This window comes from Phocoena phocoena, chromosome 19, assembly GCF_963924675.1.
Source record: "Phocoena phocoena chromosome 19, mPhoPho1.1, whole genome shotgun sequence".
Classification (NCBI taxonomy): Eukaryota; Metazoa; Chordata; class Mammalia; order Artiodactyla; family Phocoenidae; genus Phocoena; species Phocoena phocoena.
Window position 1 is genome coordinate 58,743,168 of NC_089237.1, and position 13,486 is coordinate 58,756,653.

Below are 13,486 nucleotides of genomic sequence, written 5' to 3' on the forward strand. Positions count from 1 at the left end.
AAGGGGACAGAGCCGCGGGCCGAGAAGGCACTGCGGGGCACAGGCGCACCGTGTTCTTCGAGGCCCTGCGCCCCACGGGCTGGCCCCGGGCGCGTCCGGAACGGAGGGCTGGGCAGCGGCGGGCTGAGGGGTGGGGCCAGCGCGCTCCCCGCCCCGCCGGCTCCGCGCTCCCCGCCCCGTGCGCCCCGCCCCGCCCCGCCCCGCCGGCATCCCGCTCTCCGCTCCCAGCAGCCGAGCGCCGCCATGGAGGCTACCGGGGTGTTGCCGTTCGTGCGCGGCGTAGATCTCAGCGGCAACGACTTCAAGGTGAGCCTCGGGACGGCGGACGGGCCCCTCAACCCGCCCATCCGCTTTCTACGCGCCCGGGACCGCGGACGGGCTCGCCCGGGCCCCGCCCCGAACCGACACCCCTAGGTCTCCGTCTGGCGCCCGCGAAGGATACCCAGGGCGGGCCGGGCGGGCGCACGCGGGGTCTCGGAGCCGCTTCGGGGTGCGTGGGGAACCCCCACCGGGCCCCTTCCTGGCGCCTGGCCCCGCCCGGCCAGCTGGTGGCCCGGGTCGGAGCTCTTGCTCCCGCCTCCCCAGTCCTCCTTGCCCTCCCCTGTGACGTCACCCGCCCAAGCCGGGCTCTGACTCACGGCCGTGCCGCCGGCTCTGCCCTGCCCCCGCCTGCCACCCCCATCTTGTGTGGCCTTGGGCAAGTCACTTTCCCTCCTGGAGCCTCGCTTTCTCGTCCGGTGAAGGGGCTTAAAACTAGTCGTCTGGAGGCAGGGGTTAGTTGCTGTGGAGAGGTTGGTGTCGAGCAGCTGGGCGAGGGCTTGGGTGGCAGTTGTCTGAGCAGCTGCTGGACTGATTGACCCGGGCCACCAGGAACCCGTGCCCAGCCCTCCAGCCAGTGGGGGGACTGGGGGGCACAGTGGTCCTGGAGGCCCGAGAATGAGACTGGCAGGGTTAGGGCTGGTGACCAGAGACGAGGCTCCGAGAGTTGGCCTGGCTCCTGGAGGGTGGTCCAGGCTGCAGGGTGGGGTGTGGGCAGGCTCCGGCTGGGGGCAGTGTAGCGTGAGCCTGGGTCGGCAGCGTCCCGCGGCCCCGGCTGTAGCTGGGGTCGGGGGTTGGGCCAGGGCCGAGGAGACAGGCCGCCTTCCTGCGTTTAACCCACGTGTGTGCACTTGACCCCAGGCACAGGTGGCCACTTTTCTCTGCTCCCATCCCCACCATGCTCACCTGGGGTCCCCGTGTGTCCTCTCCAGACTGGGAGAGTCTGAGTCACCTGCTGGGAATGTGCCCGGAGGGGGAAGGGGACACCAGCCAGGGGCGCTGAGGGCACTTGCTGCCCAGGCTCCCGGCCACAAGGGCGGGGGGTCCCGAGGTGGGCGTTTGAACATGGGGAACAAAGGGCTGAATGAATTAGCGAATAAGGCTGTGCCTGTGCAGGTTGGGGCGCTGTGGCCTCACAAGGGGAGTCGACCTTGCCACTAGTGGACATAGGCTGATGGCAGGGTGGGAGTACAGGCAGGGCCTGGACGCCAGGCAGAGGCATTTGGCTGATGTAACCACACAGCTAGGTGTGCGGGTGTCACCTGGAGTAAGGTTTTTTGGGGCCAAGAACACAGCGAGAGACACAGATCCTAGATCAGCAGCCGTCCTGACCATCAGTTGTTCCTTACGACGCTTTTGTCATCGGGGCTTTATTAGTTCTATTCTGTGGGCGAGGAAATCGAGGTATAAAGTGGCAGAGTGACTTGTCCAGGGTCACACAGCTAGTGAGAGGTGACTGTTGCTCTCAAAGGCTTCCGTGGTCAGTGGGGGCCACTGGGCGGTAGAGCAAGGGTACCCTGTCCCAGACCAGCCTTACCACGACATACTCCTCAGGGTGGCTACTTCCCTGAGAATGTCAAGGCCATGACTAGCCTGAGATGGCTGAAGCTAAACCGCACCGGCCTCTGCTACCTGCCGGAGGAGCTGGCCGCCCTGCAGAAGCTGGTAAGAGGCTCTGGGCAGGCAGGGAGGGTCGCTGTGAATGGGGCTGGCCAGGTGGGGAGAAACTGCACAGAACACAGACATCACAGAGGAGGTTGCTGACCACAGCAAAACTGGTGGAAAGGGAGTGAGTACCCCATCCCGGGAGGTGTGCAAGAAGAGTCTGGGTCTGTGAGGGACGGAAGTTGCAGAAATGGACTGGGCCTCTGTGGCTGAGGGCCCCCTGGATGGGGCAGCGTTGTGGTGGCAGATGGGGGCTCCGTGGATGCCCCACCGTCCTGCTGAGCCCCTCTCCCCGTCCCTGCCCAGGAGCACCTGTCGGTGAGTCACAACAACCTGACCACGCTCCACGGGGAGCTGTCCAGCCTGCCGTCACTGCGGGTGAGTGCCGCCCGAGGCTGCAGACCGCGGGCCGGGGCCTGAGGGTCGGGCCAGCACCTCTCTGCACCCGCACTCTGGCGGGGAGAGCATGCAGTAATGCCATGTCGAGTAACTGTGGGGGAAGCGCTGAAAAACCCCAAATGCCACCCAGTTTGAATAACAAGTATTATAGCAGTTGTTAGCAGCTGAGCGCTGTTCCAGCTGATTCACGAGAGTTTCTTATGTGATCTTCACCTCCTCCAAGTTCACAGCTGAGGACACTTGGCCACGGAGGCAGGTCGCACAGCTGCAGTGGTAGAGCCGGGGTAGGGCGGGGCTTGGCCAGGAGGGCAGGTGGGCGGGGCAGTTCACTTGGGCCTCTGCTCTCCTTGGAGCCCCCATCCCAGACCCTCAGGTCTCTTCGAGGGTTATTCCCATCCAAGGTCGGAGCCCTGAGATGTTAAGGGCACAGTCTCTGGACTCGAGTTTAAATCTGAGCTCTGCCACTTCCCGGCCGCATGACCTTGGACGAGTTCCTTACACTTTCCGAGATGGTCCAGCAGTGACCGCCGTGAAGCAACACGGTGGCGCCACACAGACGCTGGGGCTGAGGGAGCAGCAGCGGTGGCTCTTGTTAGTGTTTTTGTCACTTGCAGTCATGGTGCCGTCACCTGGCCTGTGCCTTCCCCACCAGCCATCCTGCACTAACTTCTGGCACTTTGGAAGCGTGAGCAAGTTTCAGCCCTAAGGGGAGAGAAAATGGACTTGCTTTGAGTCTGCGCTCTGACCTGTCTTTCGTTCAACCTTCTTCTATACTAGAAGCTCTGATTCAGAGCTCTATCCCTGTCTTGCCCTTTGGGGTTGGGAGAAAGAGGGATTATTCCATCAGGAAAGGTTCCCTGAGATTCTGTGTGCTGGGCTCTGGGGCACATTTGAGTTGGGTTTTGAGGTATAAATAGGAGCTCATTGGTAGTCTAGAAAAGGCTTGCCAAGTAGATTATGAGCAAAAGCCAGAGTGGGAGAGCACTCAGGTCTGGCCTTGGTGGACTTCTGGAGGTGGTGTCCCCCCCGATCCCTGTTTCTCCTGGGGGGTGGAAGCTAGGAGTCACGGACTCTCATGGTGTATCCCCAGGCCATCGTGGCTCGAGCCAACAGCCTGAAGAATTCCGGAGTCCCCGATGATATCTTCAAGCTGGATGACCTCTCGGTTCTGGTCAGTGGTTATCTGCCACCTGGCCCTTGTGCCAGCCCCACCATTCAGTGTCCGCCCAGGGTGCCACTGTCTCTCTCTGCCCTGAAGCCCCCTCCTCTGCTCCCCTCCCAGTGCCTGTCCTGACCCTCGAGCCCGGCGGAGGCCTGGCAGGGTGGGACCAGCCCCGACGCCCTGACCCGGCCTCGCCCCTCCGCCCAGGACTTGAGCTACAACCAGCTGACGGAGTGCCCTCGTGAGCTGGAGAACGCCAGGAACATGCTGGTGCTGAATCTCAGCCACAACAGGTGCCTAGAGGGCGGGCCGGGCGGCCCGGGCCGGTCCTGCAGGTGGGAGCGCGGCCCTGACCCGGCTGCCCTCCGCCCGCAGCATTGACGCCGTGCCCGGCCAGCTCTTCATCAGCCTCACCGACCTGCTGTTCCTGGACCTCAGCGAGAACCGCCTGGAGAGCCTGCCCCCCCAGATGCGCCGCCTAGTGCACCTGCAGACGCTCGCGCTCAGCGGGAACCCGCTGCTGCACGCCCAGCTCCGGTGGGTGCCCGCCGGGCCCTCCCCACCAGGGCCCCGGCCTCGCCACCGTCGGCCTCACGCTGCGGGCCCGCTCGGCCCCAGGCCCCGGCCCCCGGCCCGAACGCCGCGTCTCCCCACAGGCAGCTCCCGGCCATGACAGCCCTGCAGACTTTGCACCTGAGGAACACACAGCGCACCCAGGGCAACCTGCCCACCAGCCTGGAGGGTCTCATCCACCTCGCAGGTTGGCAGTCCCTGGGGACCCCTCAGCCCCTCACTCCGTCACAGAGGAGGGGATGGTACCCTGCTTCAGTGAGCATCTCTAGGGGGAAGGGGGTGCGGTTCTGTCACATCTCCTCCCGTGGTCACCGTGATGACTGGGAGTAACACCAAGTTACGCGTAGGCTTTGTGCGTAGACCCCCTTCTCAGAAACCAGGAGGTGAGGCCTTGTACCTGAGGCCACAGAGCCGGGAGGGGGAGCCGGGGTTCACACAGGCCTGCCGCCCCTGGAGCCCACCGCAGGGACCCCGACTGACGTGCCCACCCCACGCCCAGATGTGGACCTGTCCTGCAACGACCTGACACGGGTGCCCGAGTGCCTGTACACCCTCCCCAGCCTGCGGCGCCTGAATCTCAGCAGCAACCAGATCACGGAGTTGTCCCTCTGCATCGACCAGTGGGTGCATGTGGAGACCTTGAACCTGTCCCGCAACCAGCTGACCTCACTGCCCGTGCGTTGGGGCCCAGGGAGGGCGGGGAGGCTGCCGGCCGCCCCCTGTCCTCCCCTGACCCGCCCCTGCCCGTGCCGCCTCTAGTCGGCCATCTGCAAGCTGGCTAAGCTGAAGAGGCTGTACCTGAACTCCAACAAGCTGGACTTCGACGGGCTGCCCTCGGGCATCGGCAAGCTGTCCAGCCTAGAAGAGTTCGCGGCTGCCGACAACAGCCTGGAGCTGATCCCCGAGAGCCTCTGCAGGTGCCGGGCGAGGCTGGGCGGGGCGCGCGGCCCCCTCACCTGCCCCCGTGGGCTTCGTGCGGCGTGGGGGACGGGAGGGCTTGCGTTGGCTTTGCGGGTGCAGCCCCCAGCACAGCCTCTGGGGGGACGCGATAGGGATGAGGCCAGAAGGGCTCCACTGCCACCTGCGCTGGGACACAGTGCTGCTTCCGTCCCCTCCAAGAGGCCATAGCGCCCACCAGCATTGTCCCCGGCACTGAGGACGGAGGACCCTCGGCAGCTTCCGGGTTAATCTGAGGGCAGAACGTGTTTTTTTGTTTGTTTGTTTTGAGGTACGCGGGCCTCTCACTGTTGTGGCCTCTCCCGTTGCGGAGCACAGGCTCCGGACGCGCAGGCTCAGCGGCCATGGCTCACGGGCCCAGCCGCTCCGCGGCATGTGGGATCTTCTCGGACCGGGGCACGAACCCGCGTCCCCTGCATCGGCAGGCGGACTCTCAACCACTGCGCCACCAGGGAAGCCCCAGAACGTGTTTTTTGATGCCCTCTTGTTCACACCCAGGGGTCTTTGATGCCCTCTTGTTCACACCCAGGGGTCTTTAGTTCTCGGAAGGCCCCTTTGGAAGGTGCTGCCCTGTAGAAGCTGCAGAAAGACCCTCCTGGTCACTGAGCCATGAGGAGACCCCGGCCCCTCCCGTCTTTGCCGGCACCTTCAAGTTGGCTGGTTTCCTAACTAGCTGGGCTGCTTAGTTTCTCTGGCCCTACTTGCCTCCCCAACCCAGGATTGAAAGGCCCCCGGCTCCCCGTCTGTCACCCCCCTGAGGCCCGGCTATGTCGTCACAGGTGCACGAAGCTGAGGAAGCTGGTCCTGAACAAGAATCGCCTGGTGACCCTCCCAGAGGCCATCCACTTCCTGACGGAGATCGAGGTTGGGCAGGCGGCTGGTACTGGGGGGAGGGAGTAACGGGAGAGGTGCAGACAGACCCCCAGAGAAGACTGAGCAAAGGGCTCCTGGAGGGGTGGCTGGTGCCAGGGTGAGGAGGGGGTGATCCACGTCCTGTGGACACGTCCTGTGTCCACATCACGCTCGACAGCATCACTTAAGCCTCATAACCAGCCAGTCTGCGAGGTCATACGTCACAGACGGGAAAGCCCAAGCCCATGAGGGTGGCCGCAGGATGAGAACCTGAGCCCTTTGGCCCCGGGGGTTGTAAAGAGCAGGGCTTTGGGGTGGCCGTGAGGTAGAACTCGGGCTCAGCGCCGGCTCTGCTCACCCCACGAGGCAGGTCCTGGACGTGCGGGAGAACCCCAGCCTGGTCATGCCCCCCAAGCCCGCTGACCGCACCGCCGAGTGGTACAACATTGACTTCTCGCTGCAGAACCAGCTGCGGCTGGCGGGAGCCTCCCCTGCCACGGTGGCCGCGGCGGCGGCTGGTGAGCAGGGGAAGGTCTGGCCTGGCAGTGGGGGCTTCTCCCTGGGCCTCAGCTTACCCATCTGTAAATTGGGTGGGACACGCTTTCTGGATGCGGGGCGTGGGGTTGGCCCCTGGTTGGCTGGACGCCCCAGGCGGGGTAGGGGGCAGCCAGGTCAGCTGTGTACCCCTCCCCTCAGCAGGGAGTGGGCCCAAGGACCCCCTGGCTCGCAAGATGCGGCTGCGGAGGCGCAAGGACTCGGCCCAGGATGACCAGGCCAAGCAGGTGCTGAAGGGCATGTCGGACGTGGCCCAGGAGAAGAACAAGAAGCAGGAGGTAAGCCGGGCCGGGGCTCAGGCTCTGCTCGGCAGTGCAGCCCGGGCCCAGCGGGAGAGGGGGCCCTGAGCTGGGTTGCAGGCGGGCCAGCGTCGTGCTTGTGATCCCAGGAGAGCGTGGACTCTGGAGCACCTGGGGGCAAGGTGCGGCGCTGGGACCAGGGCCTGGAGAAGCCGCGCCTCGACTACTCCGAGTTCTTCACGGAGGACGTGGGCCAGCTGCCTGGCCTGACCATCTGGCAGATGGAGAACTTCGTGCCCGTGCTGGTGGGGGAAGCCCTCCACGGCAGGTTCTACGAGGCCGACTGCTACATTGTGCTCAAGGTGCGGGGCAGGGGGCTGCGAGGCCCAACCTGGACGGCTCAGAACCGCCCGCTCCCAGCCGTGTTCCGGGGGCGGGTGGGCGGCGAGGTCTCTGCCCGGGAGGCTGCCCAGCAGAAGCCTGGTGAGGCTGACCCAGCCACTGCCCTGGCCTTCAGACCTTTCTGGATGACAGCGGGTCTCTGAACTGGGAGATCTACTACTGGATCGGCGGGGAGGCCACACTTGACAAGAAGGCGTGCTCTGCCATCCACGCCGTCAACCTGCGCAACTACCTGGGCGCTGAGTGCCGCACCGTGCGCGAGGAGATGGGCGAGGAGAGCGACGAGTTCCTGCAGGTGCGGAGGGGCGGGGGCGGGGCCGGAGCCGAGGGCCAGTGGGCGGGGCTGACTGAACCGTATCAGGTGCTGAGCCCCGCGATGGCAGACGGCGGGAACGGATGGGCTGAGGTCAGGGAAGTGAGGTGAGGCCACCTGTTGGGAGCCTGGGTCAGTGGAGGCGAGTCCTGGCTCAGGTGAGGGTAAGGAGACCAGGCTAGTTTGGGAGCTGGAAACTGGGTTGGGGGCGGTGCAGGAGACCAGGAGGGATGGGGAGCTGGGACTACAAACTGCCAGAGGGTGGCCCACCGGCCGGCCACGGAGGAGGCGGGGCCAGGGGCAGGGCCAGAGTCCAGGGAGCTGGGTTAGTGAGAGGCGCCGGCCTACCCGCTAGCTGGTTACATGTAGGTACCTACACGAGACGAGATTTTGGGCACTTCCACCTGAGTTTGCCTTCTTCCATAAACTTGCCCAGTCCTGTCCCCTGATACGCGCGTATCTAAGCATGCTGTGTCCAGACACGAGGAGACGCGTTCACGGTTATGTACGTCGTACCACCCCGTGTGCGTTTACGTCTATAGACACAGATCTTGTATTTTTAACATCATCGTGGATTCACAGCATCTGACTCGGCTGCATGCAAGTCCACCCCTCCTGACAGGTGGTGTTGGGTGGGGGTGGGGGGACAGCTCGGTGAAAGTCCACACGCCCCACACGCAGGTATTTGACAACGACATTTCCTACATCGAGGGTGGAACAGCCAGTGGCTTCTACACTGTGGAGGACACGCACTACATAACCAGGTGAGGGGTGTGTGGGCGCCACTGACCTGGACTCAGCTGGGCAGGATGGGGGGAGGGTATCGGGGTAAATCTGTCCCTTGGTGCCCCCGCCAAGCCACTCTTGCTCTGGCTCCCAGGATGTACCGTGTGTATGGAAAAAAGAACCTCAAGTTGGAGCCCGTGCCTCTTAAGGGGGCCTCCCTGGACCCAAGGTGAGCCCCATGACGTAAGGTGGGGTGCTTCACCCCGAACCTTCTCCCCACCGGTGGGGGGCAGGGCTTGGCTCTAGACAGAGAGGCCTTCCAGCCCTTGTCCTGCAGAGCTTGGCAGGAGGTCCTGCAAGGAGGGATTTGGGGCGGGGTCAGAGGCATGGGGGCAGTCGTTGCTGTGGCCAGTGGCAGCCCCTCCCACCCCTCCTGTCCAGGTTCGTTTTCCTGCTGGACCAAGGGCTGGACATCTACGTGTGGCGGGGAGCCCAGGCCACGCTGAGCGGCACCACCAAGGCCAGGTAAGAGGACTGTGACCTGCCCAGACGTGCTGGGGTGTACTGTGCAGAGGAAAACTGTCACCCAGGGAGGAGGTGTGGGCTTCATCACTAAGGCTTCGCACCCGCCCTCAGGCTGTTTGCAGAGAAAATTAACAAGAACGAACGCAAAGGGAAGGCGGAGATCTCGCTGCTGGCACAAGGCCAGGAGCCCCCGGAGTTCTGGGAGGCGCTGGGCGGGGAGCCCTCCGAGATCAAGCGGCACGTGCCTGACGACTTCTGGCCGCCCCAGCCCAAGCTGTATAAGGTGAACCTGGGGTGCGGGGCTGGCCTGACTGCACTGGCCTCCTTCGGGACCTCGGTGGGGAGAGGGTGCCACCTTCTGGGCAAGGAGTAGCTCGGCACGGGTCTGAGGCTGGCTCTGAGTGGGGCCGTGCTTCCGGGAAGGCTGGGCTGGAGAGGGAGGCCAAGAAGCACATGGGTGCCAGGCCTGGGGACCTGGCCTTCGTGCTGTAGGTGTTGTGGGCGGGAAGAGGACAGGTTAGAGAAACCCGTAAGGACCTGGAGAGGGCGGGTAGGGAAGGCACCGTTTACCAGCCCTTCTTCCGCTGATAGGGTTTTCTAGAAAGCATCTTGAGGTGGAGGGAGGAGACCGGCCCGGAGAGGAGCAGGCCGTGGACCTGAGCGCAGGGGCCAGCCTGAAGCAGGGGCTGTTGTGTGGGGCTCGTGTTCCCCAGACGCAGCCTGGTTAAGCCCACCTCTTGCTCCCGCCAGGTGGGCCTGGGCCTGGGCTACCTGGAGCTGCCGCAGATCCACTACAAGCTCTCTGTGGAACATAAGATACGGCCCAGGGTGGAACTGATGCCTGGGATGCGGCTGGTGAGATGCACGGGGAGGAGGGCGTGGGGGCTGGATCCCTTCTTGCTGGTGGCCCTGGTCTTGACCTCCAGCCTCCGGGGCCCCGCAGCTGCAGAGCCTGCTGGACACGCGCTGCGTGTACATCCTGGACTGTTGGTCCGACGTGTTCATCTGGCTCGGCCGCAAGTCCCCGCGCCTGGTGCGCGCTGCCGCCCTCAAGCTGGGCCAGGAGCTGTGCGGGATGCTGCACCGGCCACGCCACGCCGCGGTCAGCCGCAGCCTGGAGGGCACAGAGGCGCAGGTGTGCGATGCGGCGCCCCCCGGAGGCCGCTTCCCCGAGATCCCGGGGGCGCGTTCTTGCCCTGACACTCTGTGGACCGGTTGGTTACCAAGCTCCACAGCTTCCCGGGCCCCGCGCATGCCCCGCCCCCGCCCCCACTCCTAGTCCCCCTAGGCTGCTAGGCCACACCTCTCCCAATTCCTAGGCCCCACCCTGCTTCCCCAGGCTCCGCCTCCTCTGTCTCCTACTCCAGCTGTGCCTTCTCAGGTGTTCAAGGCCAAGTTCAAGAACTGGGATGATGTGTTGACTGTGGACTACACGCGCAATGCAGAGGCTGTGCTGCAGGGCCCGGGGCTCGCGGGGAAGGTGAAGCGTGACGCTGAGAAGAAAGACCAGATGAAGGCCGACCTCACCTCGCTTTTCCTGCCGCGGCAGCCGCGCATGCCTCTGGCGGAGGTGGGCACGGGGCTGGGGCGCAGGGCGGGCTGGCTGGGCTGGGCTGTCCCACCATGACGGGTGGGGTCACACGCAGGCGGAGCAGCTGATGGAGGAGTGGAACGAGGACCTGGATGGCATGGAGGGCTTCGTGCTCGAGGGGAAGAAGTTCGCACGGCTGCCCGAGGAGGAGTTTGGCCACTTCTACACGCAGGACTGCTACGTCTTCCTCTGCAGGTGCCTCCCCCGCGTGCCTCTCACGCCTCCCCCCCCCCGCCCGGTGGTGGGGGCTCAGTCTTGACCACCGCCCTCTGGCCCCGCAGGTACTGGGTCCCCGTGGAGTATGAGGAAGAGGAGGAGAAGAAGGCGGGGGCTGAGGACGAGGGAGAGGAGGTGGCAGCCGAGGCAGAGGAGAAGCAGCCCGAGGAGGACTTCCAGTGCATAGTTTACTTCTGGCAGGGCCGCGAAGCTTCCAACATGGGCTGGCTGACCTTCACCTTCAGCCTGCAGAAGAAGTTTGAGAGCCTCTTCCCCGGCAAACTGGAGGTGTGCCGGCCATACCCCCAGAACACGGGGAGGGGGTGTCCCTGGGACTCACCCAGGGGAGCCTTGCCCCACCAGGGAGCTGCCCCTGACGGCTTCCGTGCCCCCAGGTGGTGCGCATGACACAGCAGCAGGAGAACCCCAAGTTTCTGTCCCATTTCAAGAGAAAGTTTATCATCCACCGGGGCAAGAGGAAGGCGGCCCAGGGAGCCCTGCAACCAAGCCTGTACCAGATCCGCACCAACGGCAGCGCCCTCTGCACCCGGTGCCTGGCCGCGGGGAGCGGGCGCGGGCGGCCAGCGGGCTGTGTCCCGCCCGGGCTCCTTGCTGACCCCTCCCCTCCCCCAGGTGCATCCAGATCAGCACCGATTCTGGCCTCCTCAACTCCGAGTTCTGCTTCATCCTCAAGGTGGGGCCTGGCGCGGCGGGGGGGGGGGGGGGGGGGGGGCGGGGGGGCGCGGCGGGGCTGGGGGCGGGGCGTGACCTGGGCCCCCCACACACACCCAGGTTCCCTTCGAGAGCGAGGACAACCAGGGCATCGTGTACGCATGGGTGGGCCGGGCATCGGACCCCGACGAGGCCAAGCTGGCGGAGGACATTCTGAATAGCATGTTTGAGGCCTCCTACAGCAAGCAGGTGAGTGGGGTGGTGGCGCACACTGGCTGGCTCGGGGTGGGCTGCCGGGCCCGCGCTGACCGACCTTTCCCCCAGGTCATCAATGAGGGTGGGGAGCCTGAGAACTTCTTCTGGGTGGGCATCGGGGCACAGAAGCCCTATGACGACGATGCCGAGTACATGAAGCACACGCGGCTCTTCCGGTGAGGACAGCGCCGCCCCAGCCCCCAGCGTCCCCCTCAGTCCCGGCCCTGCTGCCGTGACTCTCAGCCTCTCCATGACCCTCGACCCCCCAGGTGCTCCAACGAGAAGGGCTACTTTGCAGTGACCGAGAAGTGCTCTGACTTTTGCCAAGATGACTTGGCAGATGATGACATCATGCTCTTGGACAACGGCCAAGAGGTGAGAGCCCCTCAGCCCTGCCCCGGGGAGCCCTGCTGTCCCTGGATGGGAATTCTGAGGCCGGGCGACCACCTCCCCCGCTGTCCCCACAGGTCTACATGTGGGTGGGGACGCAGACAAGCCAGGTGGAGATCAAGCTGAGTCTGAAGGCCTGCCAGGTGAGTGGGGGGAGGGGGCCGAGGCTGGGCCTGGGGGGAGGGGCTGAGGCTGCAGGTGCGCACTCACCCGTCCCGCCCGCCAGGTGTACATCCAGCACCTGCGCTCCAAGGAGCACGAGCGTCCCCGCCGCCTGCGCCTGGTGCGCAAGGGCAACGAGCAGCACGCCTTCACCCGCTGCTTCCACGCCTGGAGCACCTTCCGCCCGGCCCTGGCCTAGGGCCGCTGCCTGCCTGCCCTGTTGGCCACCACAGGCTCTGCGGAGGGAGAGAAAGGGCCTGTCTGTCCTCCACCTGCCCCCAGTGCCATAGTCCCCAGCAGCAGCAGCAACGGGAGTAACCCTGACCAGTGCCCCCAGGGGCCTGGGCAAGTGGATCTCCACCGTGAGCTCACGTGTGATGCCCCCTCCAGGGATAAAAGCAGGTGTGGTTGCCCTTTAGGAGATATTAAATGCTTTTATTTTCAATATTAAAAATCAGTATTTTTAATATTAAAATTGCTAATTTTAACAAAATGACAGAAAAAAAACCCAGGGTACAATCTACAAGGAAACCCATCCTGACCCCCGCTACACACACACACACACACACACTCCTGGTGGAGCTCACATACACACACACTCCTGGTGGAGCTCTCAGTCAGAAACACACACACACTCTCGTGCACAGCCTGGGGGGGGTGGGGGTTGGGGGTGCTGGCCCAGGAGCACGTACCAAAATAGTTTTAGAAAAATGTGGTGCCTGGCACAGGCGTTAGAAAAATACTCTTTGCAAAAGGAGAGGGGAAGGACGGTGTTGTCGCCTGTGAGGTGACAGGCTGTGAGCCCCAGCTGCCCTCCCCTGTGGCACCTGACCTCCCGGGTGGCCTCTGGGGCCAGGCTGGGCAGGCCCCGCTGGAGCCGGAGATTAGCAGGTGCAGGTCTATGTGAAGGGCCGGGGTCCTGGGTCCCAGCCCTGAACAGGGCAGGCCTGGCAGTTCTGGCCTTCCTGGTGGATGAAGGAAAAAGGGATCGGCAAAAGGCCAGGGAGGTCCAAGGGGGCAGGCGGCCCGGCCACACGTGTGCCACTGCTCAGTCTCCTGTCCAGGACGAGGGCAAGGGCCCTGTAGTGACAGCCTTAGCCCTGACCACATCTGGGCCCCTGAGGCCAAAGCGTGGCCCTGGAGGGGGCAGTGGTGACCCCAGCAACAAAGAGGGAGCCACAGCGTCTGTGCAGGGAGAGGCGGGGGGCGGGGGCAGACCTACGGCCTCAGATTCGGGCCTGGGCCACACCGAGACCGGCGCGGGGGCCGGTCAGCCTCGGGCAGCGCCCAATCTGGCACACCTGGGTGCGAAACAGACTGGCCAAACCCACCTGAGCCCCAAGCTGCAGTTCCCCTAGGTGGTTTGGCCTGGTCTCGTTCCAGACACCAGCCATGTTATCTGGGGGCTAACGGGCCGGGCCTGCCAGGGTTTCGGGTGCAAGACCCGGGGAGTGGGGGTGGGGGTGGGGGGGTGAGGCCGCACCGAGGGGACCAGGGCCCCGCACCTGAGTGTC

The 13,486-nt window shown here is 64.7% G+C and overlaps 1 protein-coding gene across 2 annotated transcripts; it reads left to right on the forward strand.

Annotated features, from left to right (window-relative positions):
• Positions 1-243: 243 nt before the first annotated feature.
• FLII (FLII actin remodeling protein) lies at positions 244-12,171 on the forward strand. Of its 2 annotated transcripts, XM_065896781.1 has the most exons (30): positions 244-306; positions 1,873-1,983; positions 2,290-2,361; positions 3,473-3,553; positions 3,752-3,837; positions 3,920-4,081; positions 4,201-4,304; positions 4,617-4,792; positions 4,877-5,034; positions 5,854-5,938; positions 6,297-6,444; positions 6,623-6,759; positions 6,870-7,082; positions 7,238-7,417; positions 8,117-8,199; positions 8,316-8,390; positions 8,603-8,686; positions 8,798-8,969; positions 9,437-9,541; positions 9,630-9,821; positions 10,068-10,256; positions 10,333-10,472; positions 10,559-10,781; positions 10,889-11,043; positions 11,127-11,187; positions 11,286-11,414; positions 11,490-11,596; positions 11,690-11,795; positions 11,888-11,953; positions 12,037-12,171. In XM_065896781.1, exons 1-30 carry the CDS (start codon positions 244-246, stop codon positions 12,169-12,171), a joined length of 3,798 nt encoding a protein of 1,265 aa, XP_065752853.1. The 2 variants fall into 2 exon arrangements, with proteins under 2 accessions (XP_065752853.1, XP_065752854.1); XM_065896782.1 differs by lacking the exon at positions 3,920-4,081 and having other exon boundaries at positions 6,626-6,759.
• Positions 12,172-13,486: the final 1,315 nt, after the last annotated feature.

Coding starts and splice junctions, on each gene's coding strand:
- FLII (XM_065896781.1), top strand. CDS start 244: ATGGAGGCTACCGGGGTGTTGCCGTTCGTGCGCGGCGTAGATCTCAGC. Junction 6,445..6,622: donor GGTGGCCGCGGCGGCGGCTG/GTGAGCAGGGGA, acceptor CCCTCCCCTCAG/CAGGGAGTGGGCCCAAGGAC. Junction 7,418..8,116: donor AGAGCGACGAGTTCCTGCAG/GTGCGGAGGGGC, acceptor CCCCACACGCAG/GTATTTGACAACGACATTTC.